The following is a 17,039-nucleotide window of genomic DNA, read 5'->3' on the forward strand; positions in this document are numbered from 1 at the left end:
ACGCCATCATTTCCGCACGAGGCCGGGCCTGCGCGTGCGCCCGCGGAGCCGCGGACCTGAGAGGCTGAGTGTTGTGTGGGGGGAGGGGGCGGACGCTTTTCTCTCTCGTTAAAGGAGGAATTTAAACAAACTGTACGTACAGTAACACACGTTCTTCGGGGTGTGCTTTTCGGGGAGTTTTGTTAAATGCTTGGAGTGGATTCACAAGGTGCAACTCTGAAACTTTGGACCCACCCTTTAGGCACAGTTGTGTTCTAGGCACTGTGGATTGACAGTGTAATCTTTCGCAGTCTCCATTTTTAGAGGTGGAGAGGAAATTTATATACAGCTTATATTACTACGTATAAATGTTAAATAAAAATATGTACTTACTCATATTATTCTGTGTAATTATTTGTGTCCTTATCCGTGGTACTAATCACGGAGTTACTGTAAAATTGTACAGTATATATTTTTTTAATTTTTAGAGGAAAGGGGGAAATGCCAACAGCCTCCTTCCCCCGTTATAACAGTAGCATATTAACTCATTTGAAAGTAAACAGTGTAAGAAAGCAGATCTGTCCCAACACCTTTAACCAGTGTTTGTTAAAGTTTTGCTGTGTTTATGCCCTTCCAGATTGTTTTTATACATGTATTGCATTTTGATAGGTAAGTTTTATTTTATAAAATTTGCACCATGCTACATAATACTTTTTTATATCTTGCATCCCTCACTTAATATAATGGACATTATTTTTCAAAGATAAATTTAAAATGATTTCAAGTATGTAATGTTAAGATATAAGATTGTACCATTACTTATTTTACCAAGTTTCCTTGTAATGAATAATTTTTCTGTATTAAAACAATACTATATGGTACATATTTTTGTACAAATGTTTTGGCATGCTTATTTCATTACTTCTTTGAAATTAATTGCCAGGAATGGAAACAACTGGGTGAAGGGGTTATGCCCATTTTAAAACAATTTTAAATTACAGTACACCTTTCTGAGTTATTCTTGATGGAGCATGTACATGTTCTGTGTGTAGAATGATCTCCATACTCTTTCCCAATAGAGGTGTTAAACTTTGTAAAGTTGCCAATAATAGGTGGAAAATACATTTTGATGTGCTTTTTTTAAATCATTAGTGAAGTGGAAGTTTGTCATTAACTTTCAAAATTTCTTTTTTATAACTTCTTAGTCCACTTTTCTATTTGAATGTTTATCTTTTTTAAGGATTTATAAGAACTCCATTAATATTCTTTGTCATTTATAGTGGTAAGGAGTTGCCTTGATTTCCTAATTTCAATGGAAATTGCTGTTTCTCTTTATGGCAGATTTTAGCTTAGAGCTACATCAACAGAGAATAAGATTCTTCTTTTACCTAGGTTTTTAAAAATTCAATGATGAGTGTATTTTATAAAACGCTTTCTTGCTGGTGGGTTACAGTAACAGATTTCCTAAGAATAAACCATCCTTGAATTTTCAACATAAACTCTTCTTAATTGTGTGTTTTTTATATACTGCTGGAATTTTGAATCTCTGTGTTGGGGACAGAGGTAGACCATTTTGATTAGGTTTTGTTATTTAGGTGTTAGTTTTGTAAAATGAATTGAGACATACCCTTTTTCTCCTCTTTGGAATTTTTTTCGTTTAAAATGGCTGAATCTTCTTTCTCATACACTCAGTCTTTTGTCTAAAATTGTTTTCTCTTGGTGCCCTCTACACACACACAAATTATCTGTATCTTTTCTATTTGAAAAAACTCCCAGTGAAACCAAGCTAGGAATCCAATATTTTTCCTAATATTGTTTAAGATTTACATTTTTCTAGAAAGTTGGCCATTTCTTCAAGATTGTCTGTAGTCCTACCACCTTTTTTCCAACACAAATGTGTATTTTTGCTTTCTTGCCCTTGATTAGTTTTGTCAGGATTGTTCGTAGATTGTTTAGATTTTTCTTAAGAGCCCAGTATTGCATTTACTTACAAGGTTTTATTCTGATTTTCATCTCCTATTTCTATTAGTCTTTTTTTCTATTTGTGTCTTCCATGAAATAACTCTAGTGACTACAAATTATAGACCATTTTTGTGGTCAATTATAGATAGATTGCATTTGGCTTGCATGTAGTGTAAGAGATGAATGAAAGAAATAATGTTAAAGAGCTGACATCCCAGGAGCTTTAGTAATGGTAAGGTTTTTTTCAGCTCTTACGTCTTTTTGTCATTTCCCATTATTTAAGTACTCCAGGGAAAGTATTACTGTAAATACCAGCGATGAGAATTGTGTATGCGAAGGCCTCCAAGTTCCCTGCTACTTACTGTCTTACCTACTTATCTCAAAACCCACCAACTCACATGAAGATATAATTAAGAAAAATGATTACTCCTTATATTTAATTTACATGAAATTTACTTCCATATGCTATTGATGGTTAATATTAATAGTTCAACACCAAACTTTTTGCTTTAGTCTAAGTATTTTTTGAAGTAATTTGTGAAGTATTTTTAGCCATAGTTTAAAAGTATTAGATATTATTTATTGGTTTTGGATGTTGTATATATAAATTATAATTGTGTACAAGTACACACACAGTAGAAGTTGAAAAAAAATCCCTGCTGATGTCTTGCTACAATGGAGTATTTTGCTTCCTTTGTTAACTTTGAGCACCACCTGCTGGCTAAAGATTAAGACATGGTAGTGCCTTAATTTAAGATGTAAATAAGATGACTTGCTGAATGTTATGTTTAATATCTCAGTTAACCAGACAGTGAATTTGAGTAACTCAATCCCAAACCAAATTTCCTATAATATATAATTGCCTTTTCTTCTTTATCCCAAACTATTACTCAGTGTCTCAAGTATCCATTTTACTTTTGTTAATAGAATATAAGAATTAGAACTTTTCATCTTTAATTCTGGAGATGCTATTACAGGTTTCTCAACTGTGAGTGAGCCTATTCAAATTTTGGGACAGATAGGTTTTTTTTGTGGGAAGCTGTTTTTGCATTATAGGATGTTTACTGTACCCTTGGCCTCTGCCACCAGATAGAAGAAGCACCTCGGTTGTGACAACCAAAAATGCTCTGCATCACAAAATCTCCCCTGGTTGAGAATCAACACATTTTCATAACCCCTTATAATCTGGTACAGTTTTCTGGCCGGACATTACACCTCCAAATTAAAACATTGGTCCATTGTCATTTACAACAGATAATACTAGTTTGTCAAATAGTTATTCAAAGTTCATCCACAAATGAAGGGGAAATTGAGAAGGAGAAAAGTCTATTAGAATTTCAGAGCCGCTTTTTTGTTTTGAACTTTTGAAAGAGCTAACCGAAAAGGATTGGTGAGTTGTTTCTAGTGAAGAGAAATGTAATCAAGTTTCAGTAGTTCCAGATATGTGGATTATGTAATATAGTCCTATGTAGAAAAAGCCTAACATTAGAAAACATTAAAAAATGGAAAAACCTCAGAAGGCTATTTTTACTCTATTGTGTTATTATGAAATATTACTATACTATCGTTAGAGGAAAGAATTAAGAAGCACCCAAACAGAAACACGAAATAGCAAGTACAGTTGACTCTTGAACAATGCAGGGGTTAGAGACATCAACCGCCTTCCTTCCATGTATTTACAGTACTGTACAGTATTTCTTTGAAAAATACCTGTGAATAAGTGGACTTGGACAGTTCAAATCCGTGTTCAAGAATCAGTTGTATGTGTACAAATTAATAGAAACCAAAACACATTTGATTTGACAGTTTTGATTTTGTCTCTAAATTAGTTTAGCAGTTTGTAGAAGCTTAAATTTATTAGTAACTTCTAGCATTGAACAAAATATTAATTATACCTACTTTATTATTGTGACTAATTTCTATAGAAATTACCGTGCTTGCTTTTTAGAAATATATGTGTCAGTTGGTTTATTTTGCCCTTGTTTTCTCCATAAACAGAGGTGTAATAGCTTTATGTCTCTTGCAGCCTTTTTTACTTCCCTCTTAATCAATAGGTACTTCTTTTTGTTTTAATTTTTTAATGTTTATCCATTTTTGAGAGGTGAGGAGGGGCAGAGAGAGACGGAGACACAGAACTCAAAGCAGGCCCGATGCTCCGTGTTGTCAGCACAGCCTTACATGAGCCTCAGGCTCACAAACTAGGAGATCATGATCTGAGCCAGAGTCAGACACTTAAACCAACTAAGCCACCCAGGTTCCCCTCAATAGGCAGTTCATAAATGAATTTCAAATGTGGATATGCCATTAACTAATTCTTCAAAGTTCCAGTTGAAATTAGTTGTTAATAAAGTATGTACAAAATAAGTAAGTGGTAAAACCAAGAAAGAAGCTTTTTAACCTATTGAAAATAAATTCAGATAACAGGATAAGCTTATATTGGTGTGCCTCATTATACTTTACAAAATGAATCTGCAGATGTTACCACATTTTATTCTCAAAGAAATTTTCCCAAATATAAATAGCTGCCAAGTAAGGGGTTTATAAGCTAATAAAGGACATGAACCCAGATCTCCTAATTAAGTCAGTTTTTGTTTCACTATGTTAGACTGCTTTTGCAACATACTATTACCAGTAAATTTTGCTTCAGAAAAATTTACATTAATCTTATGTAGAAAATCTAAATATAAAGTTCTGACCAGAATCCAGAAAAATAATGCGTTTCGTGTGTAGATCTCTTTATTCTGAAAATAAAGAGCGTATTATTTATATCTATCAGCCCGCTGTGAAAATTAGAATTATCAGTGTTAGTGAGGAAGAAAAATGTTATTTCAAAAGATGCTTTGAACACCCTAAGCACTAAGGGAAAGGATTGTAAGCCCCTTTTTTTTGGCAGGAGCTGTTATGATGTGTGAGCAAGTAATGTTTTCATGATCCATTTCCAAAGTAAATGCATACTAACACACAGAGTTATTTAATTATAAAATCCATGTTAATTTTGGTGACTAGAATGAAGATGTAAAAGAATATTTGTTTACAGCTTTGTTGTAGGGGTGTCTGAGTGGCTCAGTGGGTTGAGCATCTGACTCTTGATTTTGGCTCTGATCATGGGATTGAGCCCCATGTTGGACTTTGTGCTGAGCATGGAGCCTACTTAAGATTCTCTCTCCCTCCCTCTGCCCCTCTCCTCTGTGTCGCGGGTATGTTCTCACTCTCTCTTGTGCTCTCTAAAATAAAAAAATAAAAATAAAGCCTTGATGCATGTTTTGATGCAGTTTTTTTAAATTTCATCTTTTTTAAAAGACATACCATGCTTTTTAATAAAGTACTCAGTAAAATGAAAATTCACTTACTGGAATATAATGGAATGAGTTTAAAAACTATTTTTACAAATATGAACTTTCCAGTTCACGAACTCAGTATAAAGTCAGTATTCTACTTTAGTATAAGAGATGATGGATGATGAGAAACACAGGGTTCATACTGATGTACTCTGTTTTAAATCCTAAGCCTGAACTAAGCTGTATTGCTGGCCAATTTACTATGAAAGTAATTTATATGAAAATATTTTGTATTTTAAATACAAAGATTATATTTCACCTCATGCATGGTTTTTGCCTAAATATCCAGTGATGATACCTGCTTTCTAAATTACAGTCTGCTGCAAATCCTGAGACTCCAAACTCAACCATCTCCAGAGAGGCCAGCACTCAGTCCTCATCAGCTACAACCAGCCAAGGCTATGTCTTACCAGAAGGCAAAATCATGCCAAACACCATTTTTGTTGGTGGAATTGATGTTAGGGTATTGTATTTCTATTTTATTTATTTAAGATAATATTTAGTGAGTAATGGGGTTTGGGCCCTTTTGCAAACATAAGGTTTTTTTGTACTTCATGCACGTTTCGAATTGGGTTCATATTTAACGTATGAAGACTAAAAATATCTTTGACAAGAGCTACAAGTGGTTTGGGGATTCTTAGGGGAGATACTTCCACATTTTCTAATCTTTTTTATAGTGTAATTGAAAATTTTGAATGCTAAATTTTTACTCTTGAAGTCAAATTCTTCTCCATAGATGGATGAAACCGAAATTAGAAGTTTCTTTGCTAGATATGGTTCAGTAAAAGAAGTGAAGATAATCACGGATCGAACTGGTGTGTCCAAAGGGTGAGTAAACCATACATGTTCAGTATAAAGTACAAAAAATATGTGAGTTATCATATCTATATAGAGTAGCATAGAAGAATTTAAAACTTTTGTTTTTACATTTGTATAAATTTGTTGCTTTGTTTCTTTCATATAAAGGATAAATTTGCTTCCAGCTCTTCAGTGTAGTCATTTTCATAGTGTTTGTATGTAAATCTTTCCCACCCTAATTTATTTTACCTAAGTGGATTAATCACTTCGATCAAAGAGCTGTTTTCTTCACGTATTTTACCCATCTCACAATAGATAGTAAGTTAAATTCACGTTCATAGATAGGAATTTTCAGTTAATGAAAGATGTCCCACACTATGTTAACCTTCACGCATTCTGACATAGATTGGGGAAGAAAACAAAAAGTATTTATAGAGAACCTCTCTAAAAATGTTTATCTCCGTATATTCTTTATCCTTCATCATAATTTGTCACTTAACTTCATGGAATACTAGAAGTTTTAGACCATGTACTGTTATGGTGGTGATTTTTATATTTTATTTATCTGTCTTTATAGCTATGGATTTGTTTCATTTTATAATGATGTGGATGTGCAGAAGATAGTAGAAGTAAGTAATCTTATGGCAAAATTTCTTAGTTTACGGATATAATGTTTAGTGTTGAGTCCTGAATATATATAGCCTTGTATAAAATATGGAAATAAAATTCCTGTTTGAGATCCAAACCTAGAGTAATCATACATAACTTGCCAGAACCTGTTTATTTGTAACTGGACATCTAGCTTCATGAGCTAGACAAAGGAAAGGTTAGAGACAGAATGTAAAGATTTTTTTATCAAATTCCAATACTCCTCTCAGCACTTAAGTAGTACGGGTAAGGTTGCTTCATGTTGATAAATTTTGATTTGGTATGTCCTTACTGGTGATTTTCTCTGATGGCAGAAATTTTAGAAGACTTGAGGTGTTTACCGAAGTCTTGGAAGTAAAAACTTCAAAATTTATTTTAGCTTTGTTACTGTTTTATTTTCAGTCACAGATAAATTTCCATGGTAAAAAGCTGAAACTGGGACCTGCAATCAGGAAACAAAATTTATGTGAGTAAGGAGAAGAATTGTTCTTAGTGACGTGTAGCTTTTCAGGAAACTAAAAGTAGGCCTTGTTTTCATTTTATTCTTGAAAAAGGTGCATATCATGTGCAGCCGCGTCCTTTGGTTTTTAATCCTCCTCCTCCACCACCGTTTCAGAGTGTCTGGAGCAATCCAAACACTGAAACTTACATGCAGCCTCCAACCATGATGAATCCTATAACCCAGTATGTTCAGGTAAGAATTACATAACATTCCTTTTTCTTTTTAATAGTATTGGAGATCTTATAGATGGGGGCACCTTAAAAGTAAGCCAGTCTCACTTTTTACCCTCAAATCAGGTGCACATTTTCCATAATAAGTGATAATACTATCTCTGAATATGGGATGAGTGATGGGAAGGAAATCTATTACTTTTGTTAGAACCTGTTGTTCTTAGTATTGTTTCTTACACCAAGCTAAAATCTGCTTGTCTTTATATAAGAACTGATCTCTATAGCTACAAAGAGCATATCTCATTCATTCCCCCCCCCACCATAGGATAACTCCTTAAATATTTGAAGGGACCTTTCCTCATGTGTTTGCCTGGTTTATTCTTTAAGTTTGGAAATCTTAGTTATTCATTATTTGCAATGGTTTTGGATGCCTTCTCATAGATTCCTGACTTCTGGATGTATTCTGGTTCTAGAATGGATAGATTTCTGATGACTTAACTATATTTGTAAATTCTCTGAGTTTCTGGCATATAATGTGTTTGGATACTTGAATATTTGAAACGGAACTGAAAATATTTACTGTCTCCTATTGATGATGAATAACACTGATTTTCTTCATTCTACTTTCTTCAGTTTAAAAGAAAAAGAAAAATAGTAGCGAAGTGGTTCAGTAATGTCTTTGGTTTGTTTGCATTTTCCATCCATCTGAAATGTAGGGTATTACACCTTTTGTTATTTTTCTTGCTCTAAACATGGTTAGAATAAAAGCCTTTTACTTGTTCCTAATGTGCTGTGAGCTATTACTTAACTTGGGTTTATTCGTGTATGATATTATATAGATGTTTTTAATCAATATTTATTGAACGATGAAAAGCATTCTACTGTTTTTTATTTTCAGTTTTGGGGTTATATACTGCCCTTAACTAGTAGAAATGAAATACAGAAAGAGCCATGAAGTGTGTAGGAGGACTACACATTACTCCATGATATTGTCAAGGAATATAAAACTGCTTAAAAATATTTCTACAAAGAAACAACAGATGTCTTAACATAACTTTAACATGGAAATCTATCTTAATTAGAGCCCTATCACCAGTGTAAGGAAGAACTGGGTGGGGATAAATATACAAATAAGATAAACGTAGATGGGAAAATCAGTCTCTTCCCTCATTCGTCCCTTTTCCCCTTCGAAAAGAATAACAGTTGACAGAATTTTTCATTTTTTTTTAAATTTTTTTTATAGTTTATTTTTGAAACCGAAAGAGACAGAGCATGAACGGGGGAGGGGCAGAGAGAGAGGGAGACACAGAATCTGAAACAGGCTCCAGGCTCTGAGCTGCCTGCACAGAACCTGATATGGGACTCGAACACCCGAATCGCGAGATCATGACCTGAGCCGAAGTTGGACGCTTAATCGACTGAGCCACCCAGGCGCCTCAACAGAATTTTTCTTCATGAAGCCAATCATTCCAGTAGAATTCTGTATTCATACATAGAAAAATATAATTTATTTTCTTTTTTTTTGCTGTAATAGGAGTATTTATTATTTTCAAGAATTTTCCATGTTAACCCATACTTTCTATAAATTTAATTTTCAGGCATATCCTCCTTATCCTAGTTCACCAGTTCAGGTTATCACTGGATATCAGCTGCCTGTATATAATTATCAGGTAATTTAAAAGAGAACAAAATAATTTACTTTGGGGTATTATTGAGGCATTTATATCAATTTCCCTAATAGTTTGTCATTTAAACTAGTTGAATATGCTTAAAATAAGAAAGAAAGTTAGAATTAGTCTAGAATTAGGACCTTTAATTATTTAGACATAAGAGAAAGATACTTTGATAGGAATATACTTAGCAAAAAGGTTTCTCTTACACTGTTTTATAAGATTCAGTGTCCTCTATTTCAACATGTATTCTTCTATCTTTGCTGTCAAATAGCTGAAATATCCAAACGGACTTCTATAAGCTTTTTTAGGAGGATAGATCGAAATAAAATAACTCCATTCTTCCAACATTGAATTCCAGTCGTATTTGGTAGTGTTTATTTTAGCTGACTACTACAAAGTAGTAGTTCTCTGAATTTCTGACCATAGATATGATCATTTCTATGGGGCCCATGATCGTTAAATTCTCAAATTCTTTGAGGTTTTTTTTGAAAGCTAACACCAAAAAATTGAGAAAAGGGTAGGGTTTATATATAAAATAACAGTAAACTCCTTAGGTATTAGAAACATTAAGTATTTTTTTCTTCCATTCTGTTTCTTTTACTGCAAGTTCAAGGAACCAGCAGGACAAATACCTCAACATTATCTATCTTTCATGTTTGTGAAAATGTGTAAGAATGGTTAACTAATTGTTATTTCCTTTTTTTTTTTTTTTTTTTTTAAGATGCCACCACAGTGGCCTGCTGGGGAGCAAAGGAGTTATGTTATACCTCCGGTAAGGGGAATTAACCAAACATATACTTCCTTTTCTTTATTTAAAATATTTTCTCATTTTACCTATCATATGTTTCTTGTCCTTCTGCCATTTCACATGTGCCTTGGAATATTTTTAAATTCTCTTTCACATTCTGTGTTATATTTTATTAATCTCACCCAAATATATTCTTCCATGGGAGAAACTGCTTTTCATTTCTCACTTGGTTTTTGTGTGGTTTAAGACAATGGCTGCTCTGCATAGAACAGGTGCTAAATTATGTGTAATCCAAGAAAGATAGTATTAATATTTGTGCTAATTCTAAGTTAGTGAATTTAGAATTCGTATTAAATCTGTCTCTAGTTCTCTATTCATAAAAGAAAATCTGCTGAAGAGAAGCAAATGTTTTGCTCTGCTACTGTTAGATGGTATATATAAGAACACAAAAGAGGGCGTTAGCTCTATAACACTTGATCGTTTGTTACCTTCTGCCTTTCATCAAGATTGGACCTTTGAATGATGTAACATTAGTTCAAATTCTCAGGCACTGAGAAATTCTCATTCTATTACTAGATGTTGGAGTTCCTTTTTTAATGTTTCTTTTTTTTTAATGTTTGTTTCTTTTTGAGAGAGAGCACCAGCAGGGATGGACAGAGAGAGAGAGGGAGACACAGAATCCAAAGCAGGCTCAAGGCTCTGAGCTGTCAGCACAGAGCCTGACACAGGTCTCAAACCCACAGATCATGCGATCATAGCCTGAGCTGAAGTTGGACGCTCAACTGACTGAGCCACTTAGGCACCCCTGGAGTTATTTTTTCTTAGAGCGCTTTGATTCTGATTATGTTGAAGTTTAGAAGACATTTCAAAATAAAAGATTCCCTTACTACAATTCTGCTGTTCAGTTCAGTATAATATGAAATAACATAATTCAGCTTCAGTACAAGCCACATTTAAATGCTCAACACCAGCTTACCTATTTTGAAGAATAGATTGTTTAGAAATGTATCTAGTGTACATCTCCTTAATCATACTTTCATAATATAGGCTTATACCACTGTTAACTACCACTGTAATGAAGTTGATCCAGGAGCTGAAGTTTTGCAAAGTGAATGTTCAGTTCATGAAGCTACTCCATCCTCTGGAAATGGCCCACAAAAGGCAAACATCTTATTTTATATTCTGTTTATATTTTCATAAATATTTTTTAAAGTTTTTATTATATATGGCCCTTTGAGATGCAAGTATCTTTTTCAAATTTAAATATGGAAGCCAAAAATAACAAAGCTTAAGTAATTGACTAATAACTTGGCATTTTATGTAAAAGTTGATGAAACTTCAGGCACTCCAAACTTTCACAGTGTTTACATATAGTTTCTGATTCAGTAGTCCTTTCCTCTATTGTATTTTCATTGTGTTTTATAACATACTTTAATGCGTATGAACATAATTTGGTGGGATGCAGTAGACCGCTTCCTCAAGAATCCTCTCTTCAAAAGAGAGATTAGTATGAATTATACCTACTCTTTTTTTTAACCAGTTTAAACATTTACTGAGTTGAATATAATACACAACTATCTGTGGTATTTTTTTCATAACATGATATATGGAAGCAGCTCTCAAGAGTGGTAGAGTCACTAGTAATAACTGAAAAACTGAAATAGTTGGAGTTTCTTCCTTTTTTATCATTAGAACAAATTCATATAATAACAGTGTTCTCATCCTTGAATTCTCCTGTTTTTGTTGAATAGGTGGGAATGTGCATAATAACATTGAAGGATTCCCATTGGAGTGTGTGTGCACATTCCCATCACATCAACTACTTTGTCCATGTGTTTCTCAGTGGAAAAAAATAATTTTGAGAACTGCTGAACTATACAGTTAAAAAATTCCTTGATTTGATTCATGATTAGAATTTGAAAAATTATTAAAATAATTATATCAGGTTCTATCCTAGGTATATTTTCTTCAAATGCTGAAGATCACTGTTTTTTATCTTAGGAAAAATGAAAGAAACTTAACATATTTGAGGGTTTTACTAAATTGAACTTTATAACCAGTACTCTATCACTAAGATTTTAAAATATTTTTAAAATTTCATAGAAAAGTTACATACTGACATGTAATGAATTACACGAAAATGTAACCTGTCAAATGTTACCTTCCTTTGAAAAGCCTGTTAGAGTAAAAGGAATAGTCCTTAAATTGTTGGAAAAACATCTTTTTTTTCCAGAAATCTGTGGACAGAAGCATACAGACTGTGGTATCTTGTCTATTTAATCCAGAGAACAGACTGAGAAACTCTGTTGTTACTCAAGATGACTACTTCAAGGTATAAAAAGAACAGTATATTTGTCAGATGTGAGGTATCTTTGTTTCTGTATAATAAGTATTTTGAGATTGCATAGCGCATTTGGTTAATTGAACTCTTGGCATTTGACGTTGGTAACTCAGAAAACCTCTGTGATTTTTACCTGGCCATTATGCTGCTCAAACATTGATCTAGTCTAGTTTGTCCTTAGGGAATAAATCTTTAGCAGAAGCTTGTAGTTGAAAAGGTTTGTGAAAGAAGAGAGTTGAAAGAGAATATTGGCTTGACCAAATGAAAAAAGAGGGAATGTTAGGTACTCAAAGCAGAACATAACTCAGAGATCTCAATTGGGTTCACTTTCCTACCACTGCAACAGGGCAAATATACAATAAAGTGAGTCAAATTAATTTGTTTTTTGTTTTCCACTACATATAGAAGTTTTCTTTACACTATACTGTAGTCTAGTAAGTGTCCAATAGTATTATATTTTTAAAAATGGTATACATATCTTAAATAAAATATGCTTTATTCCTGGGGCACTTGGGGCTCAGTCAGTTAAGTGTCCAACTCCTGATTTCAGCTCAGGTCATGATCTCAAAATTCATGACATCAAGCCCCATATCGCATTCTGGGTTCAGTGGACCCTGCTTGAGATTCTCTCCTTCCTTCCCTCTCCAGCTCTCCCTCTCCCCCTCGCCCCCGCTCATATGCACACAGCTGCATTCTTTCTTTCTCTAAATATTTAAAAAATGTATATATTTTTTTATTTTTAAAAAATGCTAACCATCATCTAAGCTTTCAGCAACTCAGAATCACTGATCACAGATCACCATAACAAATACAATAACAAAAGTGTGGAATATGACAGTTACCAAAATGTAACACAGTGACACAAAGGTAGCAGTTGCTGTGGGAAAAATGCTGCCAATAGACTTTTTCAGTGCAGGGTTGCCACAAACCTTTAATTTGCAAAAAATGACACATATATGAGATTGGAGTAAAATGAAGTATGGCTGTGTATGGATATTTATTGAATTTGAATGCATTGAGGCAGGGTATATACTGTTTCTGTCTTGTCTTTATAATCTTTCATGTCCTATCTGATCTCTGAAGATACTTGAATTTGTGACCACCTTTCTGGTCTTAAACCTAGATAGGATATTAGCCTGTTATATAAAAGATTACGTAAAAGGTTACATAATTTCCAGAAATCAGTCTTTTTTATATGACAGCTGAATTTAATCTCTAGGAAAAGGACACAGTTAAGCTCTTATAGAAAAGATAGTGTCAACTCCATTCCTTTTTGTAAGGCCTCACTTCTTTCCTGCCTCCCTAGAGGGCACAAGTGAATGAGAGGCCGAGAGAGAGAAGCAGGGCTCACCTGAAGTGGGACTTGAACTCCCAAACTGTGAGATCATGACCTGAATTTATGTCCAGTGCTTAACCAACTGAGCTAACCAGGCACCCCAGCCTTACTTCCTTCTATCTTCACGTCTGCAGGCAACATAAAGTGAAAGGAAAATTTTGCATATATTTTTGTCTCTTCATTTCCTAAAGAATGAGACATTTTCATCACGGGTTAAGGATATACCTTTAAATATGCCAAACCTTTAGTCTTTTAACCTAAAAGTATAAAATTTTAGTTCAAAGTGTAGTACTTTCTCAAGCTGTGATTTCAGTCAGATGCACTTCTTTTAGTAAAAACTATACTTTTAAAAATTATATATGTTTTCCACCAGCTGTCTTTGGGGGAATCACTGCCAAATAATTAATTAATAATCTTCATAAAATGGCATTGACTCCAAGTCTTCTGTTTCTGAGTTTACTGAGATTTCTTTTTTAAATTAAATTAGTGAATAAAACTAGTCACTGGTATAATTGTTACTCTAAAGTTCAAGAATGCTTCCCCAAAAGGACTACTTTTCTCTCAGCATTTATAGCTTTTTAAACCCAAAATGAATGCTTTAACTATTTTGCAATGATCTTAGGTCATAGCAGCAGCACGAAAGTTTTCAGTGAAGTAATAAAAAGGACTTATTTCTGTCTTTTCTAGGATAAAAGAGTGCATCACTTTAGAAGAAGTCGGGCGGTGCTTAAATCTGTTTGATCCCTTCTGCTAACTTTCTAGTCTCATGAGAAGTTGCTGGTTTTGAATATTAAGAGGAGACTGAAAGTTTTTCACTATTGAAGTTTAATTCTGAATTTTTAAAAATCACACTCAGACTTTCTTAGACAAGTTAAGATTGCCTAGCTTTATTTTACATTGAAACTGTTCTTCATTAGATGTTTGTTTAGAAACTAATTCTGTGTTAAATATATAGTTGAAAGTAAAAAATAATTGAGACTGAAAGAAATAACTTTAAGATTTATCTGTTAGGATATTTTTTATTGAAATTGACATTTTAAGAGTTAAAAAGCAATTGCTGATTGTCAGGAAATTGTTTTAGAAAACCTGTTCTGAAAGGTCAGAATTTTGATACTTTGAATACAAACATTCACTTCTCCAACAACTACCTGTGAACAGTACAATATTTACAATATTGTTCTTTACATTTATGATTTGTCTCGAAATATACCACAAAAACAGAGTGTTGAAAACCGCATTTTTAATCAGTGGAACTCAATATATAGTTAGCTTTATTGAAGTCTTTGTCTAACCCAGTAAAACAGATTGTAAACAGAGTCCAATCAGTGGGTCTTGTGTTTATTAGTTCAAAATACTTACCTGTAACTAGAATCCACACATAGATATCCTATTTGATTGGGATAGTAATTAGGAGAACTAAAATTCTGGGCCTAATTTTTGTAAAGAATCCAAGACAAGCTAAACTTTACTTGGCATATAAACTTCTCAGTGGGTTACCATTCTCCTTTTTTCTTATATTTTTTTCCCTTGAAATGCTAAACTTAATGGCTATATTTTAAATTGTGCAAAGTATTGATATTAAAGAATTCTGAAACTTTTTTATGTCACTTAAAGGCTAATCAGAGTATCTGAAAGGAATTGTTTCTATAAAAACATTAGAATATTAGTTACTTGTTGAAGAACCAGTACATTTTTATTTTTGCTTGTTAGCCTAGTATATTTCCTTTTTTAAAAGTAAAATATGCTTAGAAGAGTCAAAGTAATTTTGATGTTTAAGTACTTAAACTTAGGTTGTAAGCATAGCTCAAGAATATACTAGAGTCAGAGTGAACAGTCCATTTCTAGATTAGCTGGTCTCCTTGTAAGATGTGTATTTTGACCAATAGAGCCCCTTTCTTATCCCCACAGTCTTGATTTTCCAGTCTGTAGCAACATTCTTCCAGGAGTTTTGCTCCTAGAACAGGTGATGTAAAGGAGAGAAGTAGCAACAAGAGCAGTTTGAGGGCTAAGCCTTAGAAAGGTGGCAATGGGATAAAGTCTTTCTAAGGGAAATCTGTATCTGCATCATTTGACCTGCCATGGAAATGAGTTGAAGGTGGCTTCCTGCCCTTTCTTTTGTTGGTCCCTTCACTAAAACATGGAGACTCCATTTATCTATAACTTAAGGCAGCTATCATGGGCCATATTATCAGTCCCCATAGTTGCTTTATAATTCCTAATAATTTTTACTCTGTATCAAAGGGAAGAGTCTTTTAAGGATTCCCAGAGGGCTTTCTTATGCCTCAGAATTTGAAAGTGCCCTGAAATTTGTCCTTTAAAAAATTCTCTGTATTGGGGGGTGGGGGTCTGCTTTAACTTTCTTAACATGTATCATTCTGTGAATAAATTTTCAGGTTACTCTAAATGATAGCTAAATTCGAAAGAGACAATTCTAACTATCCCAATCTGACCATAATAAAAGTTAAGAGAATAAACTTTATTTTTCTGCTTTTTTTGTTGGACTGAAGTATTTAAGAGTAAGGTAGAAAAACAGAGACAAAGTCCTGAACCTTTCAAAATGGAGAATTAATTTTTTTTTAAAAGTGTGTTCCTATTACATATTGTTGAAACTGTCTTTGTATAAATGAATAAGTAGAAATAAAGAAACTTTTTTTCCAAGTGCATTTTTGACCTACTTATTCGTGTCATATCATCTAAAGAAATGGTGGGGAGTTGGGTGGGTAGTATGTGACAAGGTATAGATCCTTGAAATTCAGAAGTATAAGTACTATTTACTTTATTAATCTGGTAGAGTTAGCTTATACAAGCAAATTTTGGTATATTATATTTTACTGCATTTTTTCATGAAATTAAGAGGTAGGTTTTCATGAGAAAATAATCCCTCTTAGATTGAATTGGAAATAGTTAACTGTGTTCCAATGCCATGCATCAATAAAGCAGTGCCTAGTGCAAATGCTTGATAAGTCCTGTGTGACTAGTTTCATAGCCAAGGTCCCTCTCTTTTGGACTCTATAAATATTTTGTCTACTACATACTTTGCACTTTAACCTCAGTGACCCTTTTATTTGGGGATATTGCAGTTCTCCATCATAGAGCTTAAGTTTTTCGTGTTGCGTTTATTTCATGAGGATGTATCCAAAAGATCATTACTTACCACCTGTTATAACCCACGCTCCAGTACTCCCAGTTCTACAAGCTGAGGCGCCAGAGGAGAGAAAATTCTCCCTTTGGAGGTTCCTATGCTGTATTTAATGGACTCATTACCAGAAAAATGTTTATTAGGGTTCTATAAGATAAACAGTGCCTTCTGAATCACTAAAGGTTGACTTTTGATGTTAAGTAATCATTTGCTAAAGATTAGTAATCCTTAAATGTCCATATGTATGTATACACACATACATACGTGTTGGCCATTTTCCAGAATATTTGATTAGCCCTGACCAAGCTAAATAACAGTTTCTAACATTTTTAAGACCCTAAAACTAGATTACGTATATCTTAAACAGTTACTTTAAACCTGCTTGATATGTTAAGCATGTTTGAA

General features: G+C 33.5%; 1 protein-coding gene across 2 annotated transcripts in view; it reads left to right on the top strand.

The window, feature by feature from the left end:
- Window positions 1-14,375, top strand: part of DAZL (deleted in azoospermia like) — a 15,388-nt gene extending 1,013 nt beyond the window's left edge. Inside the window, exons 2-11 of one of the 2 annotated variants that reach the window (XM_077750885.1) lie at window positions 5,596-5,742; window positions 6,016-6,107; window positions 6,655-6,706; window positions 7,128-7,191; window positions 7,280-7,419; window positions 8,996-9,067; window positions 9,792-9,842; window positions 10,866-10,979; window positions 12,052-12,150; window positions 14,183-14,375. In XM_077750885.1, coding sequence (XP_077607011.1) covers window positions 5,596-5,742; window positions 6,016-6,107; window positions 6,655-6,706; window positions 7,128-7,191; window positions 7,280-7,419; window positions 8,996-9,067; window positions 9,792-9,842; window positions 10,866-10,979; window positions 12,052-12,150; window positions 14,183-14,236 — 885 coding nt within the window. In that variant the 3' untranslated portion in view covers window positions 14,237-14,375. The remainder of the gene's footprint in view (window positions 1-5,595; window positions 5,743-6,015; window positions 6,108-6,654; window positions 6,707-7,127; window positions 7,192-7,279; window positions 7,420-8,995; window positions 9,068-9,791; window positions 9,843-10,865; window positions 10,980-12,051; window positions 12,151-14,182) is intronic. The other variant, XM_077750886.1, reaches the window with a different exon arrangement.
- Window positions 14,376-17,039: the final 2,664 nt, after the last annotated feature.

The sequence above is a fragment of the Crocuta crocuta genome, unplaced genomic scaffold (genome assembly GCF_008692635.1).
Source record: "Crocuta crocuta isolate KB4526 unplaced genomic scaffold, BGI_CrCroc_1.0 scaffold279, whole genome shotgun sequence".
In the NCBI taxonomy this organism is placed as follows: Eukaryota; Metazoa; Chordata; class Mammalia; order Carnivora; family Hyaenidae; genus Crocuta; species Crocuta crocuta.